This window comes from Gallus gallus, chromosome 7, assembly GCF_016699485.2.
Source record: "Gallus gallus isolate bGalGal1 chromosome 7, bGalGal1.mat.broiler.GRCg7b, whole genome shotgun sequence".
NCBI classification, from domain to species: Eukaryota; Metazoa; Chordata; class Aves; order Galliformes; family Phasianidae; genus Gallus; species Gallus gallus.
In genome coordinates this window covers 7538207-7564485 of record NC_052538.1, presented here as the reverse complement: position 1 = coordinate 7564485, position 26279 = coordinate 7538207, and the positions used below count along the sequence as shown (strand labels likewise).

At 39.4% G+C, this 26279-nt stretch overlaps 1 protein-coding gene across 3 annotated transcripts in view; it reads left to right on the top strand.

Annotated features, from left to right (window-relative positions):
- Nucleotides 1-26279, top strand: part of STAT4 (signal transducer and activator of transcription 4) — a 38907-nt gene extending 12628 nt beyond the window's left edge. For 2 of the 3 annotated variants that reach the window (NM_001267555.2, XM_015289449.4), the window contains exons 4-24: nt 4172-4270; nt 5063-5155; nt 6768-6846; nt 8406-8491; nt 9346-9497; nt 10580-10738; nt 11575-11667; nt 12537-12596; nt 13882-13899; nt 13979-14072; nt 14717-14761; nt 16675-16758; nt 17503-17601; nt 18558-18693; nt 19842-19894; nt 20686-20780; nt 21012-21148; nt 21544-21735; nt 22920-22986; nt 23491-23599; nt 24876-26279. In NM_001267555.2, coding sequence (NP_001254484.2) covers nt 4172-4270; nt 5063-5155; nt 6768-6846; nt 8406-8491; nt 9346-9497; nt 10580-10738; nt 11575-11667; nt 12537-12596; nt 13882-13899; nt 13979-14072; nt 14717-14761; nt 16675-16758; nt 17503-17601; nt 18558-18693; nt 19842-19894; nt 20686-20780; nt 21012-21148; nt 21544-21735; nt 22920-22986; nt 23491-23599; nt 24876-24902 — 1977 coding nt within the window. In that variant the 3' untranslated portion in view covers nt 24903-26279. The remainder of the gene's footprint in view (nt 1-4171; nt 4271-5062; nt 5156-6767; nt 6847-8405; nt 8492-9345; nt 9498-10579; nt 10739-11574; nt 11668-12536; nt 12597-13881; nt 13900-13978; nt 14073-14716; nt 14762-16674; nt 16759-17502; nt 17602-18557; nt 18694-19841; nt 19895-20685; nt 20781-21011; nt 21149-21543; nt 21736-22919; nt 22987-23490; nt 23600-24875) is intronic. The other variant, XM_015289448.4, reaches the window with a different exon arrangement.

Sequence of the window (26279 nt, the reverse complement as noted above, 5' to 3'; positions counted from 1 at the left end):
CTTTTCCAGGCAGAACCTACAGAAAACAGCGCTGATGGTTTTTACAGTAAAAAATGCATCTTTTCAGAATTAGAAAGCACTAAGGCCTACTCAAGCCCTTTTTAGGTCATCTTGAAAAACAGGTAAAAGTTTGAATATTTAAAGGTTAAACACCATCCTTGTACACTAGAGGTAGTAAGCAACAGCCAGACCCTTCTAATCACATCACTGAAACACAGAAAACAGAGTCAGGATATTCTGTAGTGCATATAAGGATGTACGCATTTATAGACATGCATGGTATAGAGACTTCTGACACGTGAAAAGGAAAGCTGTCAATATCACTGCGGTTGTGAGTGATCCTATTTGTGATGGAGATACCCAGGGGAAATTACACAGCATTGCTGGGGGAAAACTGTTAAATGTGGGGGTGGGAGGAGCAGAGTAAGCAAGAGAGTCAGTCTCTGGTATAGATTTCTTAATTCTTCCCAGGAAATGCAGTACATTTCCGACACTAAAATTGACAGCTCTTTGTACCAGCATGTGTATTTTGCAGTTCCATAACAGGTATTTTAAATTTCTCTGTGATCTTATAACTTAGGGAAACAGAGTCCTGCATTTCCCCAGCCACTGAGGAGGATGGGTCTGAAAACATCCCAAACAGCTCAGGCTGTTTTAAAATCTGCTTAACATTTGAATGCTGCACGGTATAACATATACATCCTTTGTGCAGAAATGCCTTCTTGTTTCTCTTCATGATTTGGTAAGATACTTTCACAACAGATGCCTCTGAAGTGCAGACAGTGCATTCTGGGCAGTGGTGAGGAGGGATTTCTCCCTAGAAAACGTCATCAGCATTCAGAGAAGATGTTCACCTGTTCAGAATGAAAGTTTTACTTCCTATTTGGTTAAACTTATCATCATGCTGGTACTTACTGAGAGTAAAATGCTCCACATAAGACTGATATTTGTTGTTCTAAATCATGGCACAGAAGATCTCTCCAAAACAGAAGAGAGGAAAAAGAAAATTTCTAAGACCAATGGAATCGCTGCTATAGTAGCAGATATGAATAACATCTTTTGAAACTTCAGATGAGAAGTGAACCACCAGCTTCTCTTTGTTGGTATTTATAAAAAGATGATTGTAAGTTTTCCTCTCTCTCTCTCTCTCTATATATATACACATATAAGTACATTAATAGCACCATCTTGCATAACTGCAGAATTGACACCCCTTATCCTTTCCCAGCTGCCAATGCTTTTGTAGCACCAGCTCAAGCTTGCTTTTTTTTTGGTTAGGGTTCCTTTATTTCTCAACTTGTACCACTTTTTCAATGATAACAAATCATTTCCAGGTTGTCATTTGGAAGCCAAGTTCAACTTGAACAAATTCCACCCTCAATCAAAGACAAAATGGAAGCACAGGAGAGCAAGAGCTTACAGTGAACTGATAATATTGTCTGGCACAGTTTGAAGTGTAATTTCCTTTGAGAAGTATAAAACATGGGGAGAAAAAAAAAATCAGTGATTGTTTTGACAGTTAAAAACATTAGCTATTGTTACTTTTAGTAACTATAGTCATTTATTAAGTTGTAACTCTTCAAATATGTTATATTTTGTTTACTCATATCAATTTCTTAACTTGAAGTTACAACCCATCTACTAGAATTACTGCAGAAGAGGTGGGGCACTGAAATAGTCTGCCCAGGGAGGTGATGGAGTCACCCTCCTTGGAGGTGTTGTACTGAGGGACATGGTTTAGTGGGAAATATTGTGGTAGGTGGATGGTTAGACTGGATGATCTTAGAGGCCTTTTCCAATGTTGGTCATTCTATGATCCTGTTCACACTGCACAAATACCACAGTTCTAGGTGAGCATGACAGGCTGGCTGTGGCACACAGCTCTGCTTGTGCCAGCTGCCCACAGCTCGCTATGTGCTTGCATCTGTGTGCCAGAAAGGCCCACTGCCCTCCTTTGGTCACAAACGTGTATTCAGACCACAGCAGCTGCAGAGCATCATTCCAGACTTTAGTTGCAGGGGGGCTACAGCCCTGACAGCTCTCTGTCGGTCTGCTCTGTGCCTGCTGGAAGAGCAGCAAAAGGAATCAAGCAGAATCGAACAAGTCCTGGGCAGGCATGAGTAAGGGAAGCTTTACAGGCACAACAGATTGCTAGGGCTGTCTGAGTTACAAAAGGAAAAAAAAATAGTTAATTTCCACTTCAATTCCTGATTCAGATGGTTTTCCCTTACTGAAACAAAGAGAGAGAGAGAGTTTTTAAATGTTTTGTGTATGAATGTTATCTAGAAATGCTAGGAAAGTCCCTGATACCTGACATAATTCTGTGCGGGATTTTAAAAGATCCCAATGTCAAGAGGCTTTAGAAAGCCTTTTCTGTGTAGGTGTGTCCTCCAGCTCCAAGAGATTTCTATTCCATTTTGATTTAGTTACAGGCTCTGTTTGAATCTTTCTTGTTACATAGGAAAGAAAAGACAAACCCCGGGGGCTCCATGGGGGTTGTTTGGGGAGAAATTTCAGTACTGGTTCCTGCAGCCAGTTTTGATTTTTTCAAGTTTCCCTCTTTACTCTCAAAGCTTCCAATAGAATCACAGGCTCATCCCAAAGTAACACAGTTCTGTCACGCTCTTTGGAACTCCATACTGCAACCCAAACCTGGTATCCAGTGTTCTGCATTCAGAAGTTCCTCAGGAACCCACAGCCCTCAAACTGCTTGGGGTGTACACTGATGGCCATGTGGGACAAGTACTTTATTCATCCTTCTCCTGAGATGACTTCAAAACCCTAGAAACATCGCAAAGCTTACTTTCATTGCCAACAATGCCACGATAGTCAAAGCTGTCCTAGAAGTGAACACTCTGTACATCACTCATTTAGCTGTAAGAGTCCTGTGTCTATCACCTCATCTCTACCAGGAATGAGACTATAGCTGAGCATGGTATTTAATACTGACCAGCTTGAAGTCTCTGCAATTAAAATTATCTTCTTTTTTTTTTTTTTTTTTTTTTTTTTGCTGTATTCTTTTACCTTGCAATGGAAGTCAAAACACCTCATAAAATCATGCAAAAGCACTTGGGAAATTATCTGGTTCTATCTAGTGAAACTTGCTAGAAACATAGGCCTGCTGTCACAGCAATAGATATGTGCTCAAAAGGTGTGCTCATATTTCTATCAGTTGTGTTCACATACTTGGTTTGTAGAGGAGCAATTGGTATGAGATAACAAAGTAAAATACAGCATTGATTTAAGTATACATAAACCTATCAGGTCAAATTCACAGAAAGAAAGAATAAACGTGACTGAAAAACTAATCAAAAAGAGGAGGAAAAAGGAACAAGTCTAAAAGAGGAGATTGTACAGGAAAAGAAAAGAGTTGGATGAATTCTAATGAAAAAGGGTACATGAACATTGAATGAAGGGCATCTGACTGAATGAGACATGAGTCCTGAATAAAAGGCACGAAGGATACTGAGAAACATTGAACAAATACACCACCATGAAAGATGCTGCTTGAGTTATTAAGCTCTCCTAGTTGATAAATACAGCACAAAGCTATACTTTTCACATGGCACCCATTTCTCTGTCAAACACCAGCAATTCTGCACCTTCCTTAAGATGGTGTTAAAAATAGTCAAAATTTTAATTCTTTGGCTTGGGCCAAAACACTGCTGCTCCTTCCTTCGTTATTTGTTGAAGGAAATTAATTGTTCATAGACTAAAATTAAGTCTTCTGCTTTCTGCTGAGGAGGCCTTTCTGACTGCATCATTACCATGCTGGTATGCTTTTAGTCTTTTGTTGGCTGAAATGCTCCATGCTAACAGTACCGTCATATTGAAAATGGAAAACATGATAAAAACATGCATAGAATAGGCAGACAGGAACGTTCTATCAAAACAGCTGTGTTAGCAGTGGAGCAATTTGATCATCAAATGATGTGCATCTCAGAGTTACATCTTTATATTCTCTGTAGAATATTTCCAAGAGTATTTTATGACCATGGCACCAACTGATGCTGCACTGCAAAGCTGAACCAACAGGTCGAGAACATTGGTAGAGTCTTTTTCACTCACACAGAGCTGTAACTTAGAGACTGTGAAACCACATTGTTCGTGATTTCCAGTGGGAAATCCTGCATTCTCAATTTTTAAAAGTTCTGCTTATTTGTGTTTGCAGGGGAAATACCATGGTAATCCCATGCATATAGCGGTGATCATCTCAAACTGCTTAAGAGAAGAAAGGAGAATATTGGCTGCAGCCAGCATGCCCGTGCAGGTAATGGATTACATTTCTCTAATTTACTCCATGTTAATCTGCCCACGTGCTTTTAGGACCAAACTCTGTCCTCTCATTATGAATTCCACTGGAGTGATTTGTGTGCACTGGGGGTTGCCAAATGTTACCCTTTAAATTCATGTTTGTACTTCATTAGTAGCTCTGCTGCCGCAAACATTGCTATAAGTGACTTGGATGTCACAGCTAATCTTCAAAGACTTTAATCTGTGGGAAAGACTTTAAAGAGATTACTCTTCGTAAAACAGATGTGTATGTATTAAATTATACTTTGTGCTAATTCATATGAATTATGCAATGCAAAAGACATTCCATCTTATATGTTACATTGATTGTTTTTATGCTATTTGAAGGAAGAAATTTTAAAATCACATATACAAGCGTTCTGGGGAAACCATTATACAGTTAAAACCCGGATAGAATATTATTCAAGGCAATTTTGTTCTTTTAATAACCTGTGGATGCAATATGTATTTTTATATGAGTACTGTGATACTGGTCTTTTTTTAGAAATCTAATAATCTATGTTTTGGGTCCTTTAATTTACTAGACATTTAATATCTACAGTACACCCAAGCCCTTTCACCTTTTGGATATCCAAGTTAAAGAAGCACGCTTTTGAGATCTGTGGAGCTAAACAGATTGAGCTGTTCATACCAGTCCCCAGCCAGTAGAACACTGGGTTATGAATTCCCTATCTGTGCTAGAACTTGCCATATCATTAATAATGCTTGGCTTTACTCATCCAAGTATTACCTGCTCAATGTGTTCCAGGGACCACTGGAAAAGTCTTTGCAGAACTCCGTGGTTTCAGAGAGACAAAGAAACGTGGAACACAAAGTGTCAGCCATTAAGAACAGTGCCCAGGTATTTTGTTGTCCTGTTTCCTACCTGCACAGCTATGAATCATGATTTTCATAGATACGTCTCAGCTATTGTTAAACCAGGTAGCACCAACATCTCGTGCCGCTCCAGCCATCCCATTATTCTCTGGATCCCAGCCCAGGTTAATTACTCAAGATGCATGTGGATTCTCAGATGGGTTTTTGCAGCAGCTCTGGGTTCATTGCAAGAGTTGCCTAGTTTAAAGCTCTCACATTCACCTCTATGCAAGTTACAAGTGGATCAGAAGTAGCTAGACTTCCTGACCTTTGAGTCACGTGCATACCAAGATTTCTGTAAAGCCAAAGGCTACGTGACATAATTATATATTTTGGAGGCATGAGGGGAGAAAAACACTGTGGACTGATGGTAACAATTCTCCAGAAGCTTGTCATATCACTGCAGAGTAGATTAGGGATGAGCCCTGTAACTATGTCTCATAGAATAGGCTGCAAAAGTTCACAGAATAACTGCCTGTTCATTTCAAGGCAGGATAAGGATTCAGACCACCTGTAGCGTTTTTGGGATCCCAGCCCCTCTTGTAGCTTCATAGCAGGCTTGATGTAGATATTATATTAGAAATACTTGTCCACATGCCACCCAAGAACAACACTTCAGGCCTACTGGAAAGAAGTCCCAGTAGCATTCTCTCATAAGCATCTCCCTACACAGAGAAGAAAGGTAGAGAGATGAAACCCTTAAAAGGATAAAGCTAGCTTTAGAAGCTTGTGGTACTAGATCTCTATCAATGTTACAGATAAGAGCTGCAAAGCAACAGCAGCCAGATCTGCAACTCAGCAGTCAACCACACTGCTCTTCCAGCCTGTGTCTAGCAAGCATCTATGAGGGAAAGTGCAGCCACCCCTGAAAGACCAGGGAAAATGAGAATAATTTCCAGGTACAAGGGTTTTTTAATAGGTAATTAAACTGAACACAGAAATCAGCTAGCTACTTGTGTATGTAATTTCATACCTTGCACACATAATTTAAAAATTAAAAAAAGAAGAAGAAGAAAACAGAATTATTAACGTTGTGTGTCCTAATTCAGCAAATGAACACTTTTATTTTCCCAGACACTGAACTTGCATATCTCAGGGAACTAAAAAGCGTTGTTCTTGAGTTGTTGGCAGAATCAAGGCTTCCTATAAACAGCACAGAAACAGACTTTCAAAGCAAACCAGATTATTTCCTAGAAATTTATTTTCCTTCTCTTGACATGTCTTTTTTAAATTATCTTTGCATGTTGTACAGATACCAAAAAACAACTAAACTTTTTGTTGTAGGTATGAAAATTAACCCTCGCAAAAAGCCAAAACAGTCAAATTGTGTCATTCCTTTACCAAAATCGCCTATTATTCCTCTGAAAAATAAAGTCTTTGAACTCTGCTGCTCAAACCTTTCTGACTTTGTAAAATTATCTACTTGTGCTGCTTTAAGGCTATACAAAGTCAGTTAAGTAATTGGTATAATATTTTATGTGTTCAGATGGTAGGGAGGGAGAATACTATGTTATGCCTTTATCCATTACAAAGCAAGTTCTTTTTTATGCCACTGTGAACACCAAAGTAATTTCTCGCTTTCCTCTCCCCTGGGAAAGATGACTGACCAAGATGTCAAATACTTGGAAGACTTGCAAGAGGAATTTGACTTCAGGTATAAAACAATACAAAGTTTAGGTAAGCATTTTTGCAATCGTTTTTAGATTCTATAGGAAAAGGGTGATTACACAGCTAAAATCCAGCCTCAGGTTTTTCTATGCATTATTGAGATAATATGTGTAAGCATAAAAACTGATTTTTAGTTTGTATAAAACTAGTCTGAGACATAATGACTCTCAGGGGGTTAAAAGGGCAAACAGGATCTCACTGTTCAAGTGCAGTTATTTTCTAGAGATAAGTGGCACAATTCAATGAGAAGAGCATAACTTTCTTAATTTACAGAACTTATTTTTTCTTTTCCTTATGGTTGACTTGGCCCTTCTTTAGCACAACGTGGAAGAGCTTCTTATTTCCCAGAGTACTGTTTTAGCTTCTAACTTGGCTGTCTGTTCTTTTTTGACAGCAGTGATGATAATCAATTGGTAAGCACTCTGAATGCATGTTTGACCTATGATGGTTGAGATCTGCACCCTGCAACAGCACTTGCACGATCTCTTTCAGAAAAGAAATTGAGGTCCACTCTTCCTGGTACCTCCCCTTGAACATGCAGAGATATCTGAGGTTTGAAATGCCCAGGTTCTTAAACACATTACTTGTGTGTTTAAGGCTGGATATGGCTAGACAATTGGAAGAGATCCAATTGCTGTGGTTTGATGAGGTGTTGGTCATCAGGTCAAACAAAATTATTGACCAAACAGATGAATGAAACCTGTCCCACTTATGAAACAAAACATGCTTACATAGATGACTTTCAGGGCTTACAATTTCACTTTGCTAACAAGTGCTGCACACCAGCTTAAAGCACCTTAAAATGTGTGTGTGAGCAACTGCAGTGGCTGAGCAGAGTCGAGTACCTGTCTCCCTCTCTCTTGAAACACATATTCCGATGTAATGAGACGTCAATCCAGAATTCAGCAGAGACACAGTTGGCACCAATTTCTTTTGTGAAGGTAGCATAAATGACACGAGTGCAAAAGGTGGGGATGAGCCACATATGAGTGAGCATGTGGTGAGCTTGGGGAAGCTTGAAACTAATGCATGATCCAAGGAAGGAAAAAAATGACAGAAAGGGGGAAGTACCAGTGTTTGGTACTCCTGGCTGCTGAAATCCCCATGGTGATGAACAATTTATCTGTTTCAAATGCGTAACCTTGATGCTGTCAACCAGACGTGTAATTCACTTGGAGCCCAAAGAGCTTTAGCCTAACTGCTGACACCATGAGTGTATGTCAGTAGTACACAGATCAATCATCGATCCAAGCCAGATGTATATATGACTATGCACATAAGAAATACAGAGATTTCTATTTACAAGCCATACCTTTTCTACCTTTTTCCTGCTCCAAACGCATACACACTTTTCAAGAACGGTGTCATAGCTTAAGTTTATATTCAGATGGGCCTATTTAAAGGAAATGTGCCATTATGTAATCTGCTGATACCTGCAGTTTATTTTTTCCCTAGTTACTCCTGCAGTCAGGCTATGGTTCCCCCCCTTGTCTCCCATAAACACGCGCACAAACCCCCACACCCACATCTGCACCAAATTAACTGCACAATTTTTTCACCCCTGGCAGAGCAGAGTGACAAAAATAGCGCCCTCATTAAACAGGAAATGTTGGCGTTGCAGGCGATGCTCAATACGTTAGACTACAAGAGAAAGGTTAGTGACATCCTTTGTCAGCTGTGGGTCATTTGCTTTCTCCCTTTAACCCCACACCAAATACTCAGATGCTATGTATGCCTTCGTGAATTCTCCTCTCGGAAGCATAGGCAAACAGCATGTGAGTTATCAATACACCAAAGGCTTTGTGTGGGTGATCCTGACAAGCAGTTTAGAAATAAGCAATTAAGCTGAAGCTTAATTAGGGCTATGATTCTGCTCACCTTGGAGGGGAGGACTTCAGAGGAGCTCTTCTGCACTGCACTGGATGGATAGCTTAGTTGGCAGTCTAGAGCTTTTACAGTAAATAAAAGTTATCCAAAGTAAATGTGATCTAGTAATTGCAAAACCAATCAAACAAATGTACAGATGCTACCTAGCTCTGTTCAGCAATGGAGACTTGTGACTACAAGCACTTCTTGACCATTCCTTTTCCAGCACAGAAAGCCTTGTGTTCAGACACACCTACCTTCAATGGTTAAAAGCAAGTCAAATGTACAAACAAAAAAAAAACCCCTGTGAATTGGATATGATGCAAAACAGAAGAAGGATTTTATGACCTTGACAGTGCTTCTAAATGTCAACTGCTTGGAGGTGTTATGCCCACAATGAATACAACCTCCCCTCCCAAACCTTAAAGAGAAATTTTATTGAGGAAGAGCTCATTGATATTCAGGGTTAGCTTTACACAGTGAGTAAACCAGTCACCTCTGGGCTAAAGAGACAAAAGTGGTGGGACTAAATACAGATGTTTTCAAAATAATTCAAAAAAATGTAATCAGCACTTCGTGACAATAGCTGAAAGTTGTGGCAGTTCCCTGTGGCCAGTCCGTGACAGTTTTCCCATGTTACAGGAAGTACTGAGTAAAATAGGCCGTGTCATCCACGAAATTGATATGCTGATGAGCAACATGCTGACTGAGGAGCTGCTGGACTGGAAGAGACGGCAGCAGATTGCCTGCATCGGGGGTCCCCTTCACGGGGGGCTCGATCAGCTCCAGAACTGGTAAACCTGTACTGAGCTTATGTTTCCACCGAAAACCACAGGAAGTCTGCAAGCCCCATGCACATAAAATGATAATTCCTTTAGATCGGTTGCCTTGCTACCTTGCAACAGCAGAAAATTCATGAGCAGCTATCCAAGTAAATAACTAAAAATGCACTTTGCTTTTGGTAGATAAAGTTTGCCGGTAGAATGAATGACATTACAGTAAAGTGCTGAGCCTGAGCCATTGCAGTTGGTCATTATTTGGTTTGATGGTACTTGCAGATACGTGATACTCATACCCCAGGGAGTTTTGCTCGTGCAAGAGCTGTGCTGACTGAGTTTGTCACCAAGGACAGCGGGAGTTTTGTCTCAGCAGGAGCTGGGTAGATACTTTATGCTCTGACTCACTGGGTACATCACTGCTCTAGGCTTAAAGCTTCCCAGGAATTGAATGACAGAAGTGTACACCAGGATGGTAATACAACCAGGCTCAAAGGTGCTTGTGAAAAAAATATATATATGAAAAAAAAAAACCCAACAAATAATTTTAGATTTTCAAAAATAATACTTCTAGAGAGCATCAGTTTCTCTCCCATCTGACTTCTATTTTAGAAAAGGTAAAGTAAATAGTAAGAAGAAAAAAGAAGGGAGAATAACCAAACATATACATTGTTTTTGAAATTGGAAGGAAAATAATTTTTTTAGTCTTCATAGCATGTTCACTCCATATGATCATTATCCTTTCAAAGAGTGCACTTTGAAAAACTACTAAGCTGTAGGCAAGAAATAAAACTGGCAGCAGAGCCCTGTGTGTAAAACATCAGGTTGGTGAAGTATTTCCTCTAAACTATCACAATCACTATTGTGCTGTTGTTGATGAGGCCTTTGGGGAGATATTTACCTTTGAAAGTAAAGTGGGAAATTTGGACGATGTATTTACATACAGTTGTAAACAAAAAATGAATGAGCATTACTGTGTATAAAGCTTGAAAGCATCATAATGCACAGACTCCAATTTCCCTAAGCAAGAACTTCAGTAGACATTATGTTCTAATAATGGATTACATGAGAGATTGCAAGGTAATCTGTTGTCCCTGTAGTTTTACGCTGTTGGCGGAGAGTCTTTTTCAAGTTAGAAGGCAATTGGAAAAACTGGATGAGCTGTTGACCAGACTGACATACGATGGGGATCCCATCCCAGTGCAAAGACCTCAGCTGATGGAAAAAGTCAATTTCCTGCTCTACAATCTCTTCCGCAAGTGCGTAAGCTATTGTGAATTCATGTTGCTTTACTCTAACTGACACACGTTTATTGGTAACAATGAAACCTAACAGTTAAGAATGAAAAAAAAAAAAGACTGAGTCTGCAAGGATCTTAAAAACTGAGTTTCCAAAGGAAGGAGTACGTACGTATGTCATCAAAGCTCAGAGAAGCTGAAGGTACCAGAGAGCTTCTCGTGTACAGCACTTAAGGTTTTGTGGTCAAGTTCTGACCCTATGTGAATGCCAAAACCCACTTATTTCAATCACGTATGTACTGCTGAGAATTTTTGTAGTGAAGTGGCAGATCCTTCTCTTTTCTCTTCCCCACCAAAGTATTCTTCCCTCCCACATTCATCCATCTATTCATGTACAACATTTTCATAATTTGTCTTCTCTTTTGTACTGGCTACATGAGGAGACAGACCACAGGTGGCTATTCTGTTAGCTGTGTGTGCAAGCAAAACATGGTTTATTGCTTTTTTATAAAATAAGGAAAAATAATGATTATTTAATTTCATTGGAAACAGGTTCAGTGGACTTTTATAGCTTGATTTATGGTTCTGATAAAAGGCTAGATCATTCAATTGATATTTTGGTCCTACAGAATTTGATTTTGGTTTGATTTTAAAGATATAACAGATATCTGTTTCTTATAGGAACAATTCAAGTGTAAGTTAGACTCTGAGATCATTTAGGGAACTGAGAGTGGAAATGCGAATCTCCCATTTTGGCATCTGTTGAGAAATAAGTCTCAAAGAAATAGATAATATAGCTTGATATATGTTTATTTATGCATACTCCCATCAATCTATTTCATTTCTTTTTCCTCTAGTTCATTTGTGGTCGAACGGCAGCCCTGTATGCCAACACACCCCCAGAGGCCAATGGTTCTTAAAACGTTGATACAGTTCACTGTAAAATTAAGGTAAGGAAAGGAAGCCTGATATCAATTTCTCCCTTCGTATGCTGCACTTTACCCTAGGAGACCATTTCAGGATCCATAAAGTAAAGTATTACAACTTCTGTGTCAGAGTCAAGCAGAGACCCTTTTGACTCCAGGGAGAGCTTCCTCAAGCAAGGGTCTAAAAGCCACCAAACCTGTCGCTTGTAATAAGTGGCAATGAAGAGCAAACAGTGGAAGGAAGACAGGCAGACTGTGGCCAAAAGTCAGCACCTTCAGGAATCTATATTTATTGGATTCTTGGCTTAATGACTTTGCAAGCTAACAAGTAATGATTTATATCACACCAGGCAACATCAGAATACTCAGAGCCACTGTAGCACATTAGAAAGAGAAACATCTGCAGCTTGGGAGGTGTGTGATTGCTGTATCAGTGACACAAGTTATTTCTCTCCCGATAACTCCTTGCTTGAGTTTGTAAAATGAGGTGAGATCAGAGAGGATCTCGCATCTCATTTCCATCCAGCAGCAAAAAGAAGGCATAAAAACTGGGGGAGCAGGAGTGGAAAACGTACAGAAAAGAGAACACAGTGCAGTTAGATATACAAATCCATCTCAGATCTTTTCATTGTCTCTCCACCCACTCCACTCCCTCAAATACAAACTTGCAGGGAGGATAAACACTTGCCACTGGATAAACTCATCCTTCCCTTTGCGTATAGGACCCTGCAAATCCTGATGTAGTCCTGGATGATTAATCTGTTTTCAGATTATAATCATTTCAGATATGGTGATATGAAGCTAGTGGTTTCTAACAAATTTCTTTGCTATAGTATTTTTGTTTGTTTGCTTTTGTTTTTTGAATATTCACTTTTACATTTTCTGTTTTGAAGGCTGCTAATTAAATTGCCAGAGCTGAACTACCAGATCAGAGTGAAAGCAACTATTGACAAGTAAGAAACTTACAAGTGAAACTATTAGACAACTCTTTTCCTACAGAGACCATGCAGCTTTTTCAGTAGCTACCCTACCTGCTTTAGAATTTGCTTAAAGGGGGAAAGAAAACAATGAACAGTTGAAACATCAGAGTAATGCGGGTAATGACTCTCTCTACTGTGGAAAATCTCTTTGTACTTTAAAAGGAAGCTATTCTTAACTGATATTTTGAAATTGGAGACATATTTAACTTTTGTTTCAAGTCTTAAATAAAATTCAGCCTTAAATAGTGGCATCACAGAAAATTTTAAACCAAATTCTGTTGCATTTATGGGATAGTCACTTCCCTCTGTCTGTGCCAATAGTCCCAGCACTTTCAGTGCAGCTGCTCCAAACATTACATGCAATTTGTTTTTTGGAAAGCTGGTGCTGTAATTAGTAACTACAGCAGCTTACAGTGTTTTACTCTGCCTGACATCAAAGCTGTTACATAAGCTCCTCCTTCCTAACAGGTTCAGCACTCCATTATGCTCCCATTACTTCTTATAGCAACGATGAACCCCAGCTCCTACTGTTGGTTATAATTTCCTGCGCAAAAGGCATCTCAGAGCCTGCCTATGTTATACTAGATGCAGAGCCAACACTGTTGCACAAGTACATCTGTTTGAGTTGATTAGTCTTCCTAGCAAGATCATGATTTTCAGTACAATGCAACAGACCTGACCCCAGAGCAAGCTTGGTTACAGACAGGTGAGGGCCCCCTAGCATGGAAAACCACAAGGATATGGTTCCAAAATCAGCACAGCTGATCCAATTCCTCACTGCCCTCCATTCTCCTTTGCTCTGGCTGTCATGCTTCTATTAGCTCCCTACAAACCACTCTGCTCCTGACTACATGGGCACAGGTGTTGGGCCAAAAGAAGGAAGACAAACACCTGGTGGGTAAGCAGCAGGAGAGAAGACAGCTTCCTCCCAGAACCCATGTACATGTACCAACAATGTGCCAAGACCTGTCTACACAGGCTTCTATTGCCCCACAACACACTCATGCAAGCAATTAGCACAGCAGCTTTCAATTTCCATACGTCATTCCAACGGCAGAGGGAAAAGAAAAAGTTAGATATAATAACTGGACATCAGAAACTTCAGTTATTTTTTCCAAAAATTGCAGTGATATCAGTAACATACATTCAACAGATAAGGGAAAACATACTGTCTCAAAATACATTACTCAGAGCAAGCACAGCTTACCAATTTACTGATTCATTATCTGTTTCCTTTTCTACCCCTCTTCTATTTTAGGAATGTTTCAACAGTAAGGTAAGGAAATGAAATATGAGAGTCCTTCAGCTATCCAATATGCTTTCACTGGAGTACATAAGTGTAATGTTCTCCATAGCAATCGTAGATTTGTTCTGTGCGGGACACACGTGAAAGCCATGAACATGGATGAATCAGCAAATGGGAGCCTGTCAGTAGAATTCCGACATTTGGTAAGCTTGTCTGCTCTTTTCTTGCCATGCATCTTTGGCAAGGAAATAAGATACACTTTAAAAGCTACACAAGGAAAGCTGTACTGTTGTCAAATCTACACTCATTTTCTTCTCCCTTAAAGGACCACTTACTCCTACAACCCCTGAATCACACTCCGTACTGCTATAAAATGAGACTGTATTTTCACAGAAATTACAAAACAAACCCTACTTATTGCCAGAAAAAGAAACTAATCGTGCTGAATTATACAAACATTTTGTTTTTTAAAACAAAAGGAAAAAAAAAAGCCAACATCCAGGTGAAATACATAATTGAATGCTTTAGATCTGACTGAAACCAATGTCTGAGGTGAATGTCTTTTTGAGAGCCAACAGAAGTGCTTCTGTAGCTTGTCCAATGTCTTAGCAAGTCCTGCTTTCAAAGCAGACTCCCTCACCTACAGTATTTTTGGAGTTTAAAATATTTATCAAAAGGCCAGTCACGGAATGGACTTCTCAAGGCAGAGTTAGAGCCCTCATGGCAGTGTATTTGTATATTCAGAATAAATCCTCATTACACTAAGGGCATCATGGCTACAGCTGGCATTCTTTATGTACTCATCTGTAGTTTCTCTGCCACATAATTTCTGTTTTGCTTTATACAGCAGCCAAAAGAAATGAAATCAAGTGCTGGAAGCAAAGGAAATGAGGTTGGTGGATTTATTTTAGATGATAGTTTTGATTACTCTCCCAAGTATTGCAGGCTGGATTTTATTTAAATCCAACAGCAACTGTATGTAAGTAAATTAGATTTTGAAATATATATTCTCCTTATAAGTGTTGGACTCAATAATCATGTGATTGTATGAGCACAGTGAGAACCTTTCAGAAGTACTCAGAAACCTCAATTACATGCCTTGAGTTTATGTATTTAAACAGCTACAGTAAAAAGTAGTAAGTAATAATCTGAATGCACGCATTCCCCTGCATGGCCTTCTCTTTCATCAAAGAGTTACCTTTAGAAAAAAAAACAAAAACAAAAACAAAAAAAAACCAAACAAAAACAAAACAAACAAAAAAAACCGAAAAAAAAACCCCAAGCTTTTTGAGGACAATAAGTTTAAATGTGAGATCTGTTGGCCACGTTTACAGCTGACGTGGAGGTGTGACTGTACTTGCCTAAAAGAACTTAGCATGCCCAAACAGGGACCAAATTCCCTGACTGATTTTCGTCTGAATCCTGGTCTGGTATCCCCCTCGTGCGGTGTCGCCGCAGTATGACACGTCAGGCCGGGCAGCAGTCACCCGCAGCATCCCAATCATATAGGGCTGCGGGGGATTAGGAAGTTCAAGCTGTGACGTGGCTCACTGCTAGCTGATTTCCACCAGCGGGGCTCCTCCTTGGCCAAAGCACCGCCTGGAACCTTTAGAAGCATAAACGTTTGCTTAACAGCTGCTACAAAAATATTCACAATCTGTTTGTTAGACTTCCAAAATCTCAGGTTTTTCAAACCTATAATAGGGCAGAGAGAAGGGAAGTTTCCCAAACCTTTTCAGCTGGATTGATTCTACCTGTGTTAAAACATTTGAGCTGATTCAGTTAATGAGAATTTCACTTAAAAGCAGACAGGTCTAAGCTGGATTTTCCCTTTGTAAGGCAGCTGTACGATTCAGATGCCTGAGGATCTCCTGCAGCCTCAGCCTCAAGTGTATGCAGAACCTTTTGTTACAGCATCTGTACATGTCCTGAAGGAGGTGCTCTGGGGGAAAGAGAAGGCTGTGAGGCACTTTCCCCAGAAACACTCCTATTTACATTGACTCAAAGTGGAAGTACTTCAATTCAGGAATACAAATCTTCCCTTCTCTACTCTCTTTTCCTACTTGCTTTTGCTTTTTAAGGAAGTCTGGAAAAACAAACATGCAATGGGAAAAAAAAAAAAGCAGGAAAAAATGGCAAAAAGCTTTTTATATTTTCACTCATGGGGATGGAAATATCTATTTTTAAAGACGTTTCCCAAGGGGCAGAGATTTGGCTGTTTATGGAGCTCTGCTAGTTTGTAATCCAAACAAAATGTTACAACACAAGTTAATCAACTACGACAAACAGATTGTTTGTCAAGAAGTTTCTGCATGTACTTGAAAGAAAACAAAACTGTTCTCTAGGACAGGAGCCTACTTGTGCTTAAGGACATGGGTCCTGTAACTGCTTTTTTTGACCTGCTTGCTTTTTCTGTATTTGAAGTTTAACATCCGTATTTAGATTGGGGCTGTCAATCAGTAAAAAAACTTCAGGAAGAGTGGGAGACAATAGCACACACACAAAAATCTGTTATTTTGTGTGCAACAGCATGTTGTAAAGCAACATTTTTACACAAGTGGAAAGTAAAGTGTTGCTTTAAGAACGTCCAGGGTTGCTGGTTTTGTTTTGGTTTAAAAATCGTCAGAATAATATCTACCAGAGATCTGGATTAACCTAACAAAGGGTTTCCTTCCTTTTCTGCTCTGCTTAGAGATTAGATGTGTATTTTCTTGCAGCGTTGTATAATCTCAGCAGCTGGATTGCCCAGGTGGTGTTAAACGCCAAGCATACACTCACAGTTCATAATCTGCTTTTTCCCCTCAGGGTCCTCATATGGTGACTGAAGAGCTGCACTCCATCAGCTTTGAAACGCAGGTCTGCCTGTATGGACTGACAATCAATTTGGAAGTGAGTATATTCTGGACAGATTTTCTGTGACGAGAACAAACAGCATTTTCCAGTGGCTCACAAGGAACAAGCCTGTTGGGCCAGACCACAGGCCCATCTATCCTAGATGCTGTCTTCAGCAGTAACCATAAGCAGTTGCCAGATTTCCAGAACTGCACAGAAGGCTGCACAGATACCATGCAACATTCTTAGCCCTTCTATGCAGAAGCTGAAATACGGGCTGATCTAAAGACCATACACTCCATTTAAGCCAGTGACAAAAATAAATAAATAAATAAATAAATAATCTGTATCGTATGCACTAGAAGGAACATCTCTCCAATGAACATCATAAATTAACATATGAGATAATATCACGACAACAATTGCAAGCAATATGCTCAGGACATCCCTGCCTACCTAAAACAGACCATTAGAACCAATTTAGTCACCAATACTACCAGGACTCACTCTTTTGGTTGCAGAAAGTCATGCAGTCATTCTTCTTTACAACTTTCATGCAGCTAAAAGCTAAGTTTGCTGCCCAGGCCAACCTAACCCACAACCTGATTATCCTCCCAAAGCCTATTTTTCCCTTGAAACACAGGCTGGACAGCAGTTATCAACAGCTGGTCCTGCTCTGCTAGGCTAGAAGAGCCCAGGCTCAAGAGCAGTATTTGGAGGGGGCAGGAGACCAAGGAAGGGCTAAAAGTCAACAAATAATACATCACTGTCATTACCTCTGTGCTCATTTTTTTCCACCAGACAAGCTCTTTGCCTGTGGTGATGATTTCCAATGTCAGCCAGTTACCTAATGCATGGGCTTCTATTATTTGGTACAACCTGTCAACCAACGATCCTCAGGTAGGTCTTCAGTACGCAAATAGTGGCTTTCAGCATTCTCACACTCCTATTATTTGGTTGCCAAGTATATTCATTATAAAAAGGCTGTTTCCCCCTCTTAAACAGACCTTATTTTCTTCAAATGTGCAGTATCAACATCATACTTCTATGTTATTTGCTCCATCTTTTGTTCCCTGCCCAGATGCAAAACCATATGCCTCTTCGCCTTCGTTTCTTAGGCTAAAGTGTTAGCTCACAAACTAAGAAAAGGTGATTGACCTTCTTCACAACTGTCCCAGGTCAAATTTGTCTTTCTTGAATGTGGTTGATTAAAATCATACACAGCACAAAATAATTCCACAGGTGCAATTCAGAACCATTGATATGGTAGATAAATGGTTGGGTCTATAGGGTAATTAAATGGTAATTCCCCTCATTTTAGAGGAGCTAGTGCTTTGCATGGAGAAGACTGCAAGAGCCAGGTAGCACCGTCTAGTAGCTTTAATGTTAAGCAAAAGCAGAATCATTATTTTCCTGTCTCCTGCTGGCACAGCACAAATTTTAGATTCAATTGCTGTTACTGTGTTTGCAAATTGCAGAAGTGTCTGCATTTATTGGACAGGCATTAGGCATATTTTCACTGCCTTAACATACATCACTATCAGAAGCATAGCAAGGGATTTTATCATCCAAGATGTACACAGACTCCCACACTCTCCAGGAGCACCCTCCTGTAGGTTTGTCAGTAACCAGGGAGGAATCAAGGTATCTTTGTCCAAGTTGGTTCTACTCTTCATTCCACCACATCCCCTGCTTTGTTGTTTTTGTTTGTTTGTTTGTTTGTTTAGTTTGGAGGATTCTTTTTGTTATTCTTAAACACTTCTGGCCTCTGCTTAAGCACTTGCTGCTTTCTTTTAAAGCCTGGAGTGTTTTCCATAGTTGCTAATAGTCTAAACAAAGCATTCCTTCTGTTGCAGAATTTATCTTTCTTTAACAATCCCCCTGCTGCCACTCTAAGTCAGCTCTTAGAAGTACTGAGCTGGCAGTTCTCATCGTATGTTGGCCGTGGACTCAATTCTGAGCAACTCAACATGCTGGCAGAGAAACTTATGGGTAAGTTTCTACATGGGTAGAAACATGCAGATTTTATTTGTTCTGGGGCTCTTGTATTTGATATCAAAGGTAATGACTTTAAGCATGACCTTCACTTCCACCCTTGACTTCAAAAATACCATTGCGACATTGTTTTTCTTTAAAGAAAAGAACATGTCAGCTTATTCTTACCACAAAGTGATTCAAGTTGTGAATATCTAGGCTGCTAAGCTGAAGAAAGAAGGCATCAGAGTCACGTTCAACACTACTTTGTTTCCTTAGCAAGTAGTCATTATCTCCAGCATCAGCTATCAGAAGGAAGTCTTTTTGCTTGCTTATGGGATTTTGGCCTTTTTGGTGGCAGCATTGTGTTTTGTTTTGTTTTTAAAGTATCTGTTCTCTGGGGCATGTTTAGTCCTGGGATCCATCTTTTACTCACAACAGCATAGAAATGAAGCCCTGCATGGCTGCAAGTTCAGTGAGACAAGCAAAAGAATGCTTCAGTCTGACTGTCCTCCAGGAAGTAGAGGCTTTAGAGAAAGGCTGGCAGAATAAAAGAAAGCATTACCTGTTCCTGGAGAAGAAACAAGTATAAAATATACTGTGAGCCACAAAAAACTCCAAGCTGAGGGTGTAACAATACCTCTTACTGCCAGGCAAGAACTAAAGTGCCTGTCAAAGACTGGACAGAACCTTTACTTCTCACTGCTTTCAAAGCTGGGAAGCTAAGGCCAGTTTCCTTTAGTAAAGAGTGCCTTTTCTAATGGTTTCTTGGAGATTTGTTAGATAATGGAGTAGAAAGACACCATTGCTATTCAGTTAGAATTGTGATACGAGAAAAAAAGAAAACATCTGAAAACTTGGAAGCTCGAGATAGGGCGATGGCCAAGAGAAATAAAACTTGGAATGAAACTAAGACTGAGCACAGTGTTGCACCAACAAGGCCCCAGACAACTTTAGGCAAAGATTCCCCAGCAGCTGCTTCAGAAAGATACACAAAACTCATCTGCCAGCTGCATGCTCTCTCCATGTACACACCCCTTAGCAAATCCCTCAGTGCCTCTCCAAGCCTGGATGGGCTATGCTATTTTTCAGCTGTATGGGTGTGAAACAGTATCTCTTTCAGAACTTCAGAAAAACAGACTCACATCTTTCTATTTTACTTGTAGGGCAACAGGTCAGCTATAGTGACTACCAGCTCTCCTGGGCAAAGTTCTGCAAGGTACGGTTCTGAAAGTAAAAACACAGACTCATCTTTAACATCTACACATATAACTCTGTCCCACCGATGTCAGTGATGAGATTCTCACTTGTCACATGGGGGTCTTGTAGCCCAGCACAACCAAATGAAGTCTAAAAGCTTTATAATGTAAATAGTATTTCCTGAAATTTAAAGCTTATCTAAGAGATCTATTTAGCTACATTTATACAGGTACCAGAAACAGTTATTATCATCAAGTATGTCCTATATATTTCTGTGAATCATAGAATCATGTTGGTATCTAGGCATCTAAGGTCATCAGGTGCTACCGAATAATCAATATAGATTATGCTATCAATGCACAGAATGTTTTTCATGAAGCATACAGCATGTTTTTTCTATATGCTCAGTTATCACCTAAATTATTTCAAGTCCATCTACATATTCAGTAACATTGATTGGAAATAACAGTGCTAAAGAAAGAAGAGTAAATGCTTTTTGTTCACACTATAATAGTAGAACACAGAACATTGAAAGTAAGTTTGAACTCTCAAAATGTATTTTCCTAATGAGAAAACTTTGAACATGATTTTTTCTTTAAAAAAAAGGGAGTTGCAATGCGTATCTTTAAAGAAAAAAAAATCATGGTTTTTACATTAGGCTTAAGCAGATCTGTTACTGAAAGCAGCAATTCCAGTCTGTTATTTCAACAGACACTAGATTATTCTTCAGGAATTGAGCTAACTATATCATGTGGATGTGGTGTAACAACATTCTCATCATGTTCTTCTTTTACATGTATTTCCCATTAGGAACATTTACCTGGAAAGTCTTTTACCTTTTGGGTTTGGCTTGAAGCTATACTGGACTTAATTAAAAAGCACATTCTTCCTCTCTGGATTGATGGGTGAGCAAGAAGTAACAACAACCATATATTGACCTCTCTCTGCATTATCCTTTTTTTTTAACCAGCTAAATAGAACAGAACTTGCAAAGAGTCGAACACTTCTGTCTCTTTCTCCCCATTTATGATTTTGCAAACTCTTGGAAAAAAGGGAACACCTCTGAATCTATTAGAAATGCAGAACTAATCCATAATTTTTGTAAAGTAAAACCATGATTTCCTATTATACTCCAGGTACGTAATGGGATTTGTAAGCAAAGAGAAGGAACGAATTTTGCTCAAAGACAAGACACCAGGAACATTTTTATTAAGGTTTAGTGAAAGCAATCTGGGTGGAATTACCTTTACTTGGGTGGATCAGTTAGAAAATGGTAAGTGCAATTACAAAAAATAATAACATAGAGCTGAAACCCTTTGGTACAGTTGTAGCCACAGTTGGTTGAGGTTTTTTGTTGTTCAAAAAGTGAAGTTCACGTGTATCATGTGTTAGTTTGGTTTGGGGTGAGAAACACAAACCAAAGCTCTGCAAGTCTTCCTCTCAGTTCTTTATACTAACATAAATAGGCTCATTAGGGGGATGTACCTGCTTTCTGCAGGCTTTACGTTTGTTCCCACATGTGGAGGAAGAATGCCTTGAAAGATACTAACATTGGTACCAAAGGTAAAACCCATACCAGTGTAAACTTAAAAGACAAGCAAAAAGCATTCCAAGTAGAGATGTTGACCTAGCAGCTATCAGCAGCTCCTTGCCCTTGTGTTTTTACAGGAGAAGTAACATTCCATTCGGTGGAACCCTACAACAAAGGCCGCTTAGCTGCACTGCCCTTTGCTGACATACTGCGAGATTACAAAGTTATCATGGCAGACAACGTTCCTGAAAACCCTCTGAAGTATCTGTACCCAGACATTCCCAAAGACAAGGCCTTTGGCAAACACTACAGCTGTCAGCCGAATGAAGGTTGGGCTCTGTTTCTGTACTTACTCCTTCTGGAAAATAGCTTCAAGGCCAAGAGGCAACTCAAGGAATTTGGGGAGAGGAAGAAGGGAACTGATCATGATGCCTCCTTTAATCAGCATTTTCATGAGAAATGTTTGATATGTGTCTGTCATGTAGACAGCTTCAGTTTACAAATAGAGCCACAGTCTTAGAGGTTACATTAGAAGCTACAACAATATTTAATAGAAGCTAAGAAGTAGATCTTGAGTTTGAACGAATCAAAGTAATTGGATTTTTTTCCTGACCAACACATTGCAAAATTCAGTACACAGATGTTCAAAGGAGATGAAAAGTCATCCTGCTTTTCAGCTTCATAATTGGGTAAAACTGTAGCAAGTTGTCTCTTTAATTTCAAAGAATTCTGTATTTTCTGAGCAGCTTGGAAGGCCTGCTTTCATTTCACAATGAGGCAGCAGTTACCCTTGGTAACTACACTGGGAAATACAGCTAGATAGATTAGCTCCAAAAGGCTAGATAAGATTAGTTCCAAATGTGCTTGCTCTTTTCTGAGTTACAAGTCAAGCCATTTTTAGATCAAGCTTGCACCCCGTCAAAAAGAAAAAAACAAAAATCTGATTTTTCTAGATAATGCACATCATTCTGAGCTTTCTTTATAAAGGAATACAAGGCCATTTGGATTCAAATCCCTACACTTCTTAAAGATACTTTGAGGCAGCAAATGCTTTTGTTCTTCATTTTAATTCAGTGGACTTTGCCTAATGCTTGAGTCCTCTAAAGATTATGTACCTGTTTAATTTCAAGCAAAAGACGTATCTGAAACTGTGATAGGACAGGGTTCCATGCAAGCATTTGCAGAACTGAAATCCAGAGGTTCAGAAGTACAAAGTTTTGGAGTTCTAGCACAGACCTCTCTCTTCAAAGCCTTAACAAGACCTCTTCTATCAGCTGTTGTGCTGTACCTCAAGATGGTGATGTAGGTATTTCCAATGGGGAAGCACAGTCATTTCTGTGACTAAGACCTGAACCCGGACACTGACCTCAGGAATTCCCCCCATTTTATGGCTGCTTATTTAATCACAGATGTTTCTCATTTAAGATATTATGGTCTGCAGCATAATCAATTTCAAACAAATGATAAAATTAATGGGCATTACTTAATTTCTCTAATATTGTTTTTTTTTTAGTCTCAAAACCCTCAGACGGAGGAGTCAAAGGTTATGTTCCTTCTGTATTTATCCCAGTCTCCAAAATGTGAGTAACCTTACAGATATATTACACTCTGAATTTCATTACATTTACCTACTGTTTCTAACTTTTCCCCGCCTCTCTTCCCCATTCAGATATTTTGGAACAGCAACGTATCTGGCTTTTTGGTTTGGCCAAAGACTGCTAAAAACAAAAAAAGGGAAGCAAAGAACGTCACTGGACGTGCTTCTCTCCTACATGTGGCAAAACATTTGTCAAAACTGAATGCAGGCTTTATGGTACTTTGGTCATTTTTCACTGTTCCTTTTTTCAGCAGTTGATATTACAGAGTCAGGCTTAACCTCTGTCTTTCTTTAGACCTATTCCCTGCATTTTTAAACACATAGTCATTGGCATATGCTCACAGGGCCACCAGCAAGCCTGAATATAAGCTTACCTAACTTAATTAAGCACTCAAAAGGAGTCATTCACTGTAGTCCCCAGCAATCCCCCATGAAGTTGGAGCAATGTAGGTTACTTTTAATATCATTTTTCTTCTTTTTTTTAAAGCTTAAATGATTCTACAGACCCACATTCTCCATCAGATCTTCTTCCAATGTCTCCAAGTGTTTATGCTGTGCTGAGAGAGCATCTGAGTCCCACAGCCATCGAAACTGCTGTACGTTGTAAACTCTTCCACTGATAAGTTAACACTTGGCAAACAGCACATGCAACACAAATGCTGGTTACAGAAAGGCCACTCGTACCATTATCAAAATACTAGCTCACCCATCACTTGCTGTATTACATTCTGAAATGGTGGTGCAGATATTTCCTACCCTAACCCAGACAAGATGCTGCAGCATACTTGGATGTGCTGTCTGATATGAAGCTGTCTTACTTCCTGGCCAGTGAGCCATGGGCATTCAAACCCAATACGAAATGTGTTCTCATTTTTTTCAATACATGAAGATAGTTCTGACCTTCTAAATTGCATTTGTGAGCTACACATGCTAGCTGGCATTTCCCTGTTTTAGCAGTGAAAAGAATTGTTGGCTTCACTTTTATCATCAGACTCCAAATATTTTTAGGGTTGTTTTTTTTTTTTTAAGCACATGCAATACTTCTTAATCCAGCTTTGCCCAGAGCTTGGGAGGGTCAAATAGAATCATTTTGCAGATTTAAGGGTACTAGAGAAGTGGTTCACTGCTGCTAGATGGGAGGTGGATTGCTGGAGGCCCTTTCTAGAAACATGTTCAAGTTCTGCTAGAAATTAGGGGAGAAAAGAGTTTTGAAAGGGTTTCATTGTTGTTGTTTGTTTGGGCTTGGTTTTCTATTTTTTGTTTGATTGTTTCATTGTTTTTGTTGTTAATTTCCATTTTCCAATCCATTAACCCTGCTCAATGAGAAAGGAGGAAATACTGAGTTTATTATCCCAAATTCACACAACATTATCTACCCAGGTGAACAGGTGGTGCTGTACTGAAGTACAGTAAGCAAAGTTGTTATTGTTAAAGCAACAAATCTTCTCCATGAGGTGTCACCAAAAGAGCACTGTGGAATGCAGAGAACAAGAGTGAAACCTGCAGCAGAACAGAATATCCTACTCAGTAACAGTTTTAGCAGCCTTGTTCAACTCTTTTCCACTCCTCTACTCACTGCAAAAGCAAGATTCCAACACGAGCCTTTCTGTCCAAATCCATAGCCTACAAGAACCACAAAAATTCATATAAAGGATACATCATTTATGGGGGGGGGGGGGGGGGGGGGATTTTTCCTACACTGTTTTCCAAAGAGCAGAACTAGATTTTGTAAAGAACTGGAAAAGACATTTTAAGAGTCTTAAGAGTTGTCAAGATGAGACTTCAGCTACCTTGAGGTTGGATGTGCAACTCTTCTTGAATGAGCAGCAGTGACTGCCCTGAGACTGATCTTTTCTTCTTTTTTCCTTCTAGCTGAGTTCTCCTTACTCAACTGACTGAAGTTCACATACTGGAAAAATAAGCAATTACATGGATGCTGCATAGGTTAGAAGCATAATAAATATCTTCTCTGCCATCTCTGTAAATCATTATTTCCTGGAAACTATTATCATGCTATTCTTGGGCCTCCTTCTGTTTTCCATTCCCCAAAAAACAAGCATTTTCTCCCTAGAGGTTACACGTAGCCACCCAGGACTACTGCCCACATTGATAAAAGCCCAAATCCATCTCCACTTGCAGGTCATTTGATTCCAGCGGGGTCCAGTAGGTATGAATTTCCATCTGCGGAATTACTGACCTTAGAATTGTTGTAAATACAACAGTATAAGAACAGATTTTTTTTTTTTTTTTGCTTTTGATAACAGCATGTAAGGACAACTCAAGACTTTAAGGTGCTCAAGGAAATCAGTTTTTATTACATTAAAAAGTTTGCTTAATCATCTCTTAATATACCCTCAGTTCAGCTTCCATTTTAAAGTGAAGACTCTCATCCCTACAAGTTCAATTACATCCAGGGTTTATTTTTTCCCCAAGATGAACTACCTCAAGCACAGACTGTCACCACAGCAGAAGTTCTGAGAGAGAGGAAGGCAACGCTAGTGAAAGTTGGGATACTATCTGGTGAATGCAGGCTGGGAAGAAGAGTTTCTAAAAACAATTACTCAAAAGCGATAGCATTTGCTGACCATGGAACAATCAGCGATACATAACAATGTTACATGCCTATTGGAGACTCATTTCATGAGCAGGATAATTGGTTTTACGCTGCCTTTGAAAAATGTTTCATTTTGCTTATTTTGGCATAGATTAATTCATTTGTTTGTTTTTCCCAGTTTACCCCTCAACATTCCATTTGTTCTGTTAATAGAACAATAAAATGGCAGTTCCGGGGCCATTGTCTTTCACATGTGCAGCCTCATTCAGATTTAACTCGTGCAAAATAAATGGCTAATGCATACCAAGTTCTTAGAACACACAAACACTCAGGAAGAGCTTGAGGTGCAGATGCTGAAGTGCAAATAATACAGACATTTAGGACGAAAACAACCCCCTTGCATCAGTCAGACCTAGATTTCAGTTTCATTTCTCTTCTTCACCCCCCCCCCCCCCCACCCGTACCATTGACGTTAGTGAGCAACATCTCTGTTAGAATGGAGAGAGATTATTTTTGGGTGTTGCTGAAATATCAGATTAGGTATTAAATGACCAAACACATCTCTGTAGTTGATCAGTCTCAAAGCTATCTGCAGAATCATATTTCTTCTCGCAAAGCATCATGTAGAAATTATTTTCCTAAACAATGACTATTGTGTATATATGTCTGATAACAACTGTAATTTATATGACCAGTATGAATAAAAACAGTTTTTGGCTTAA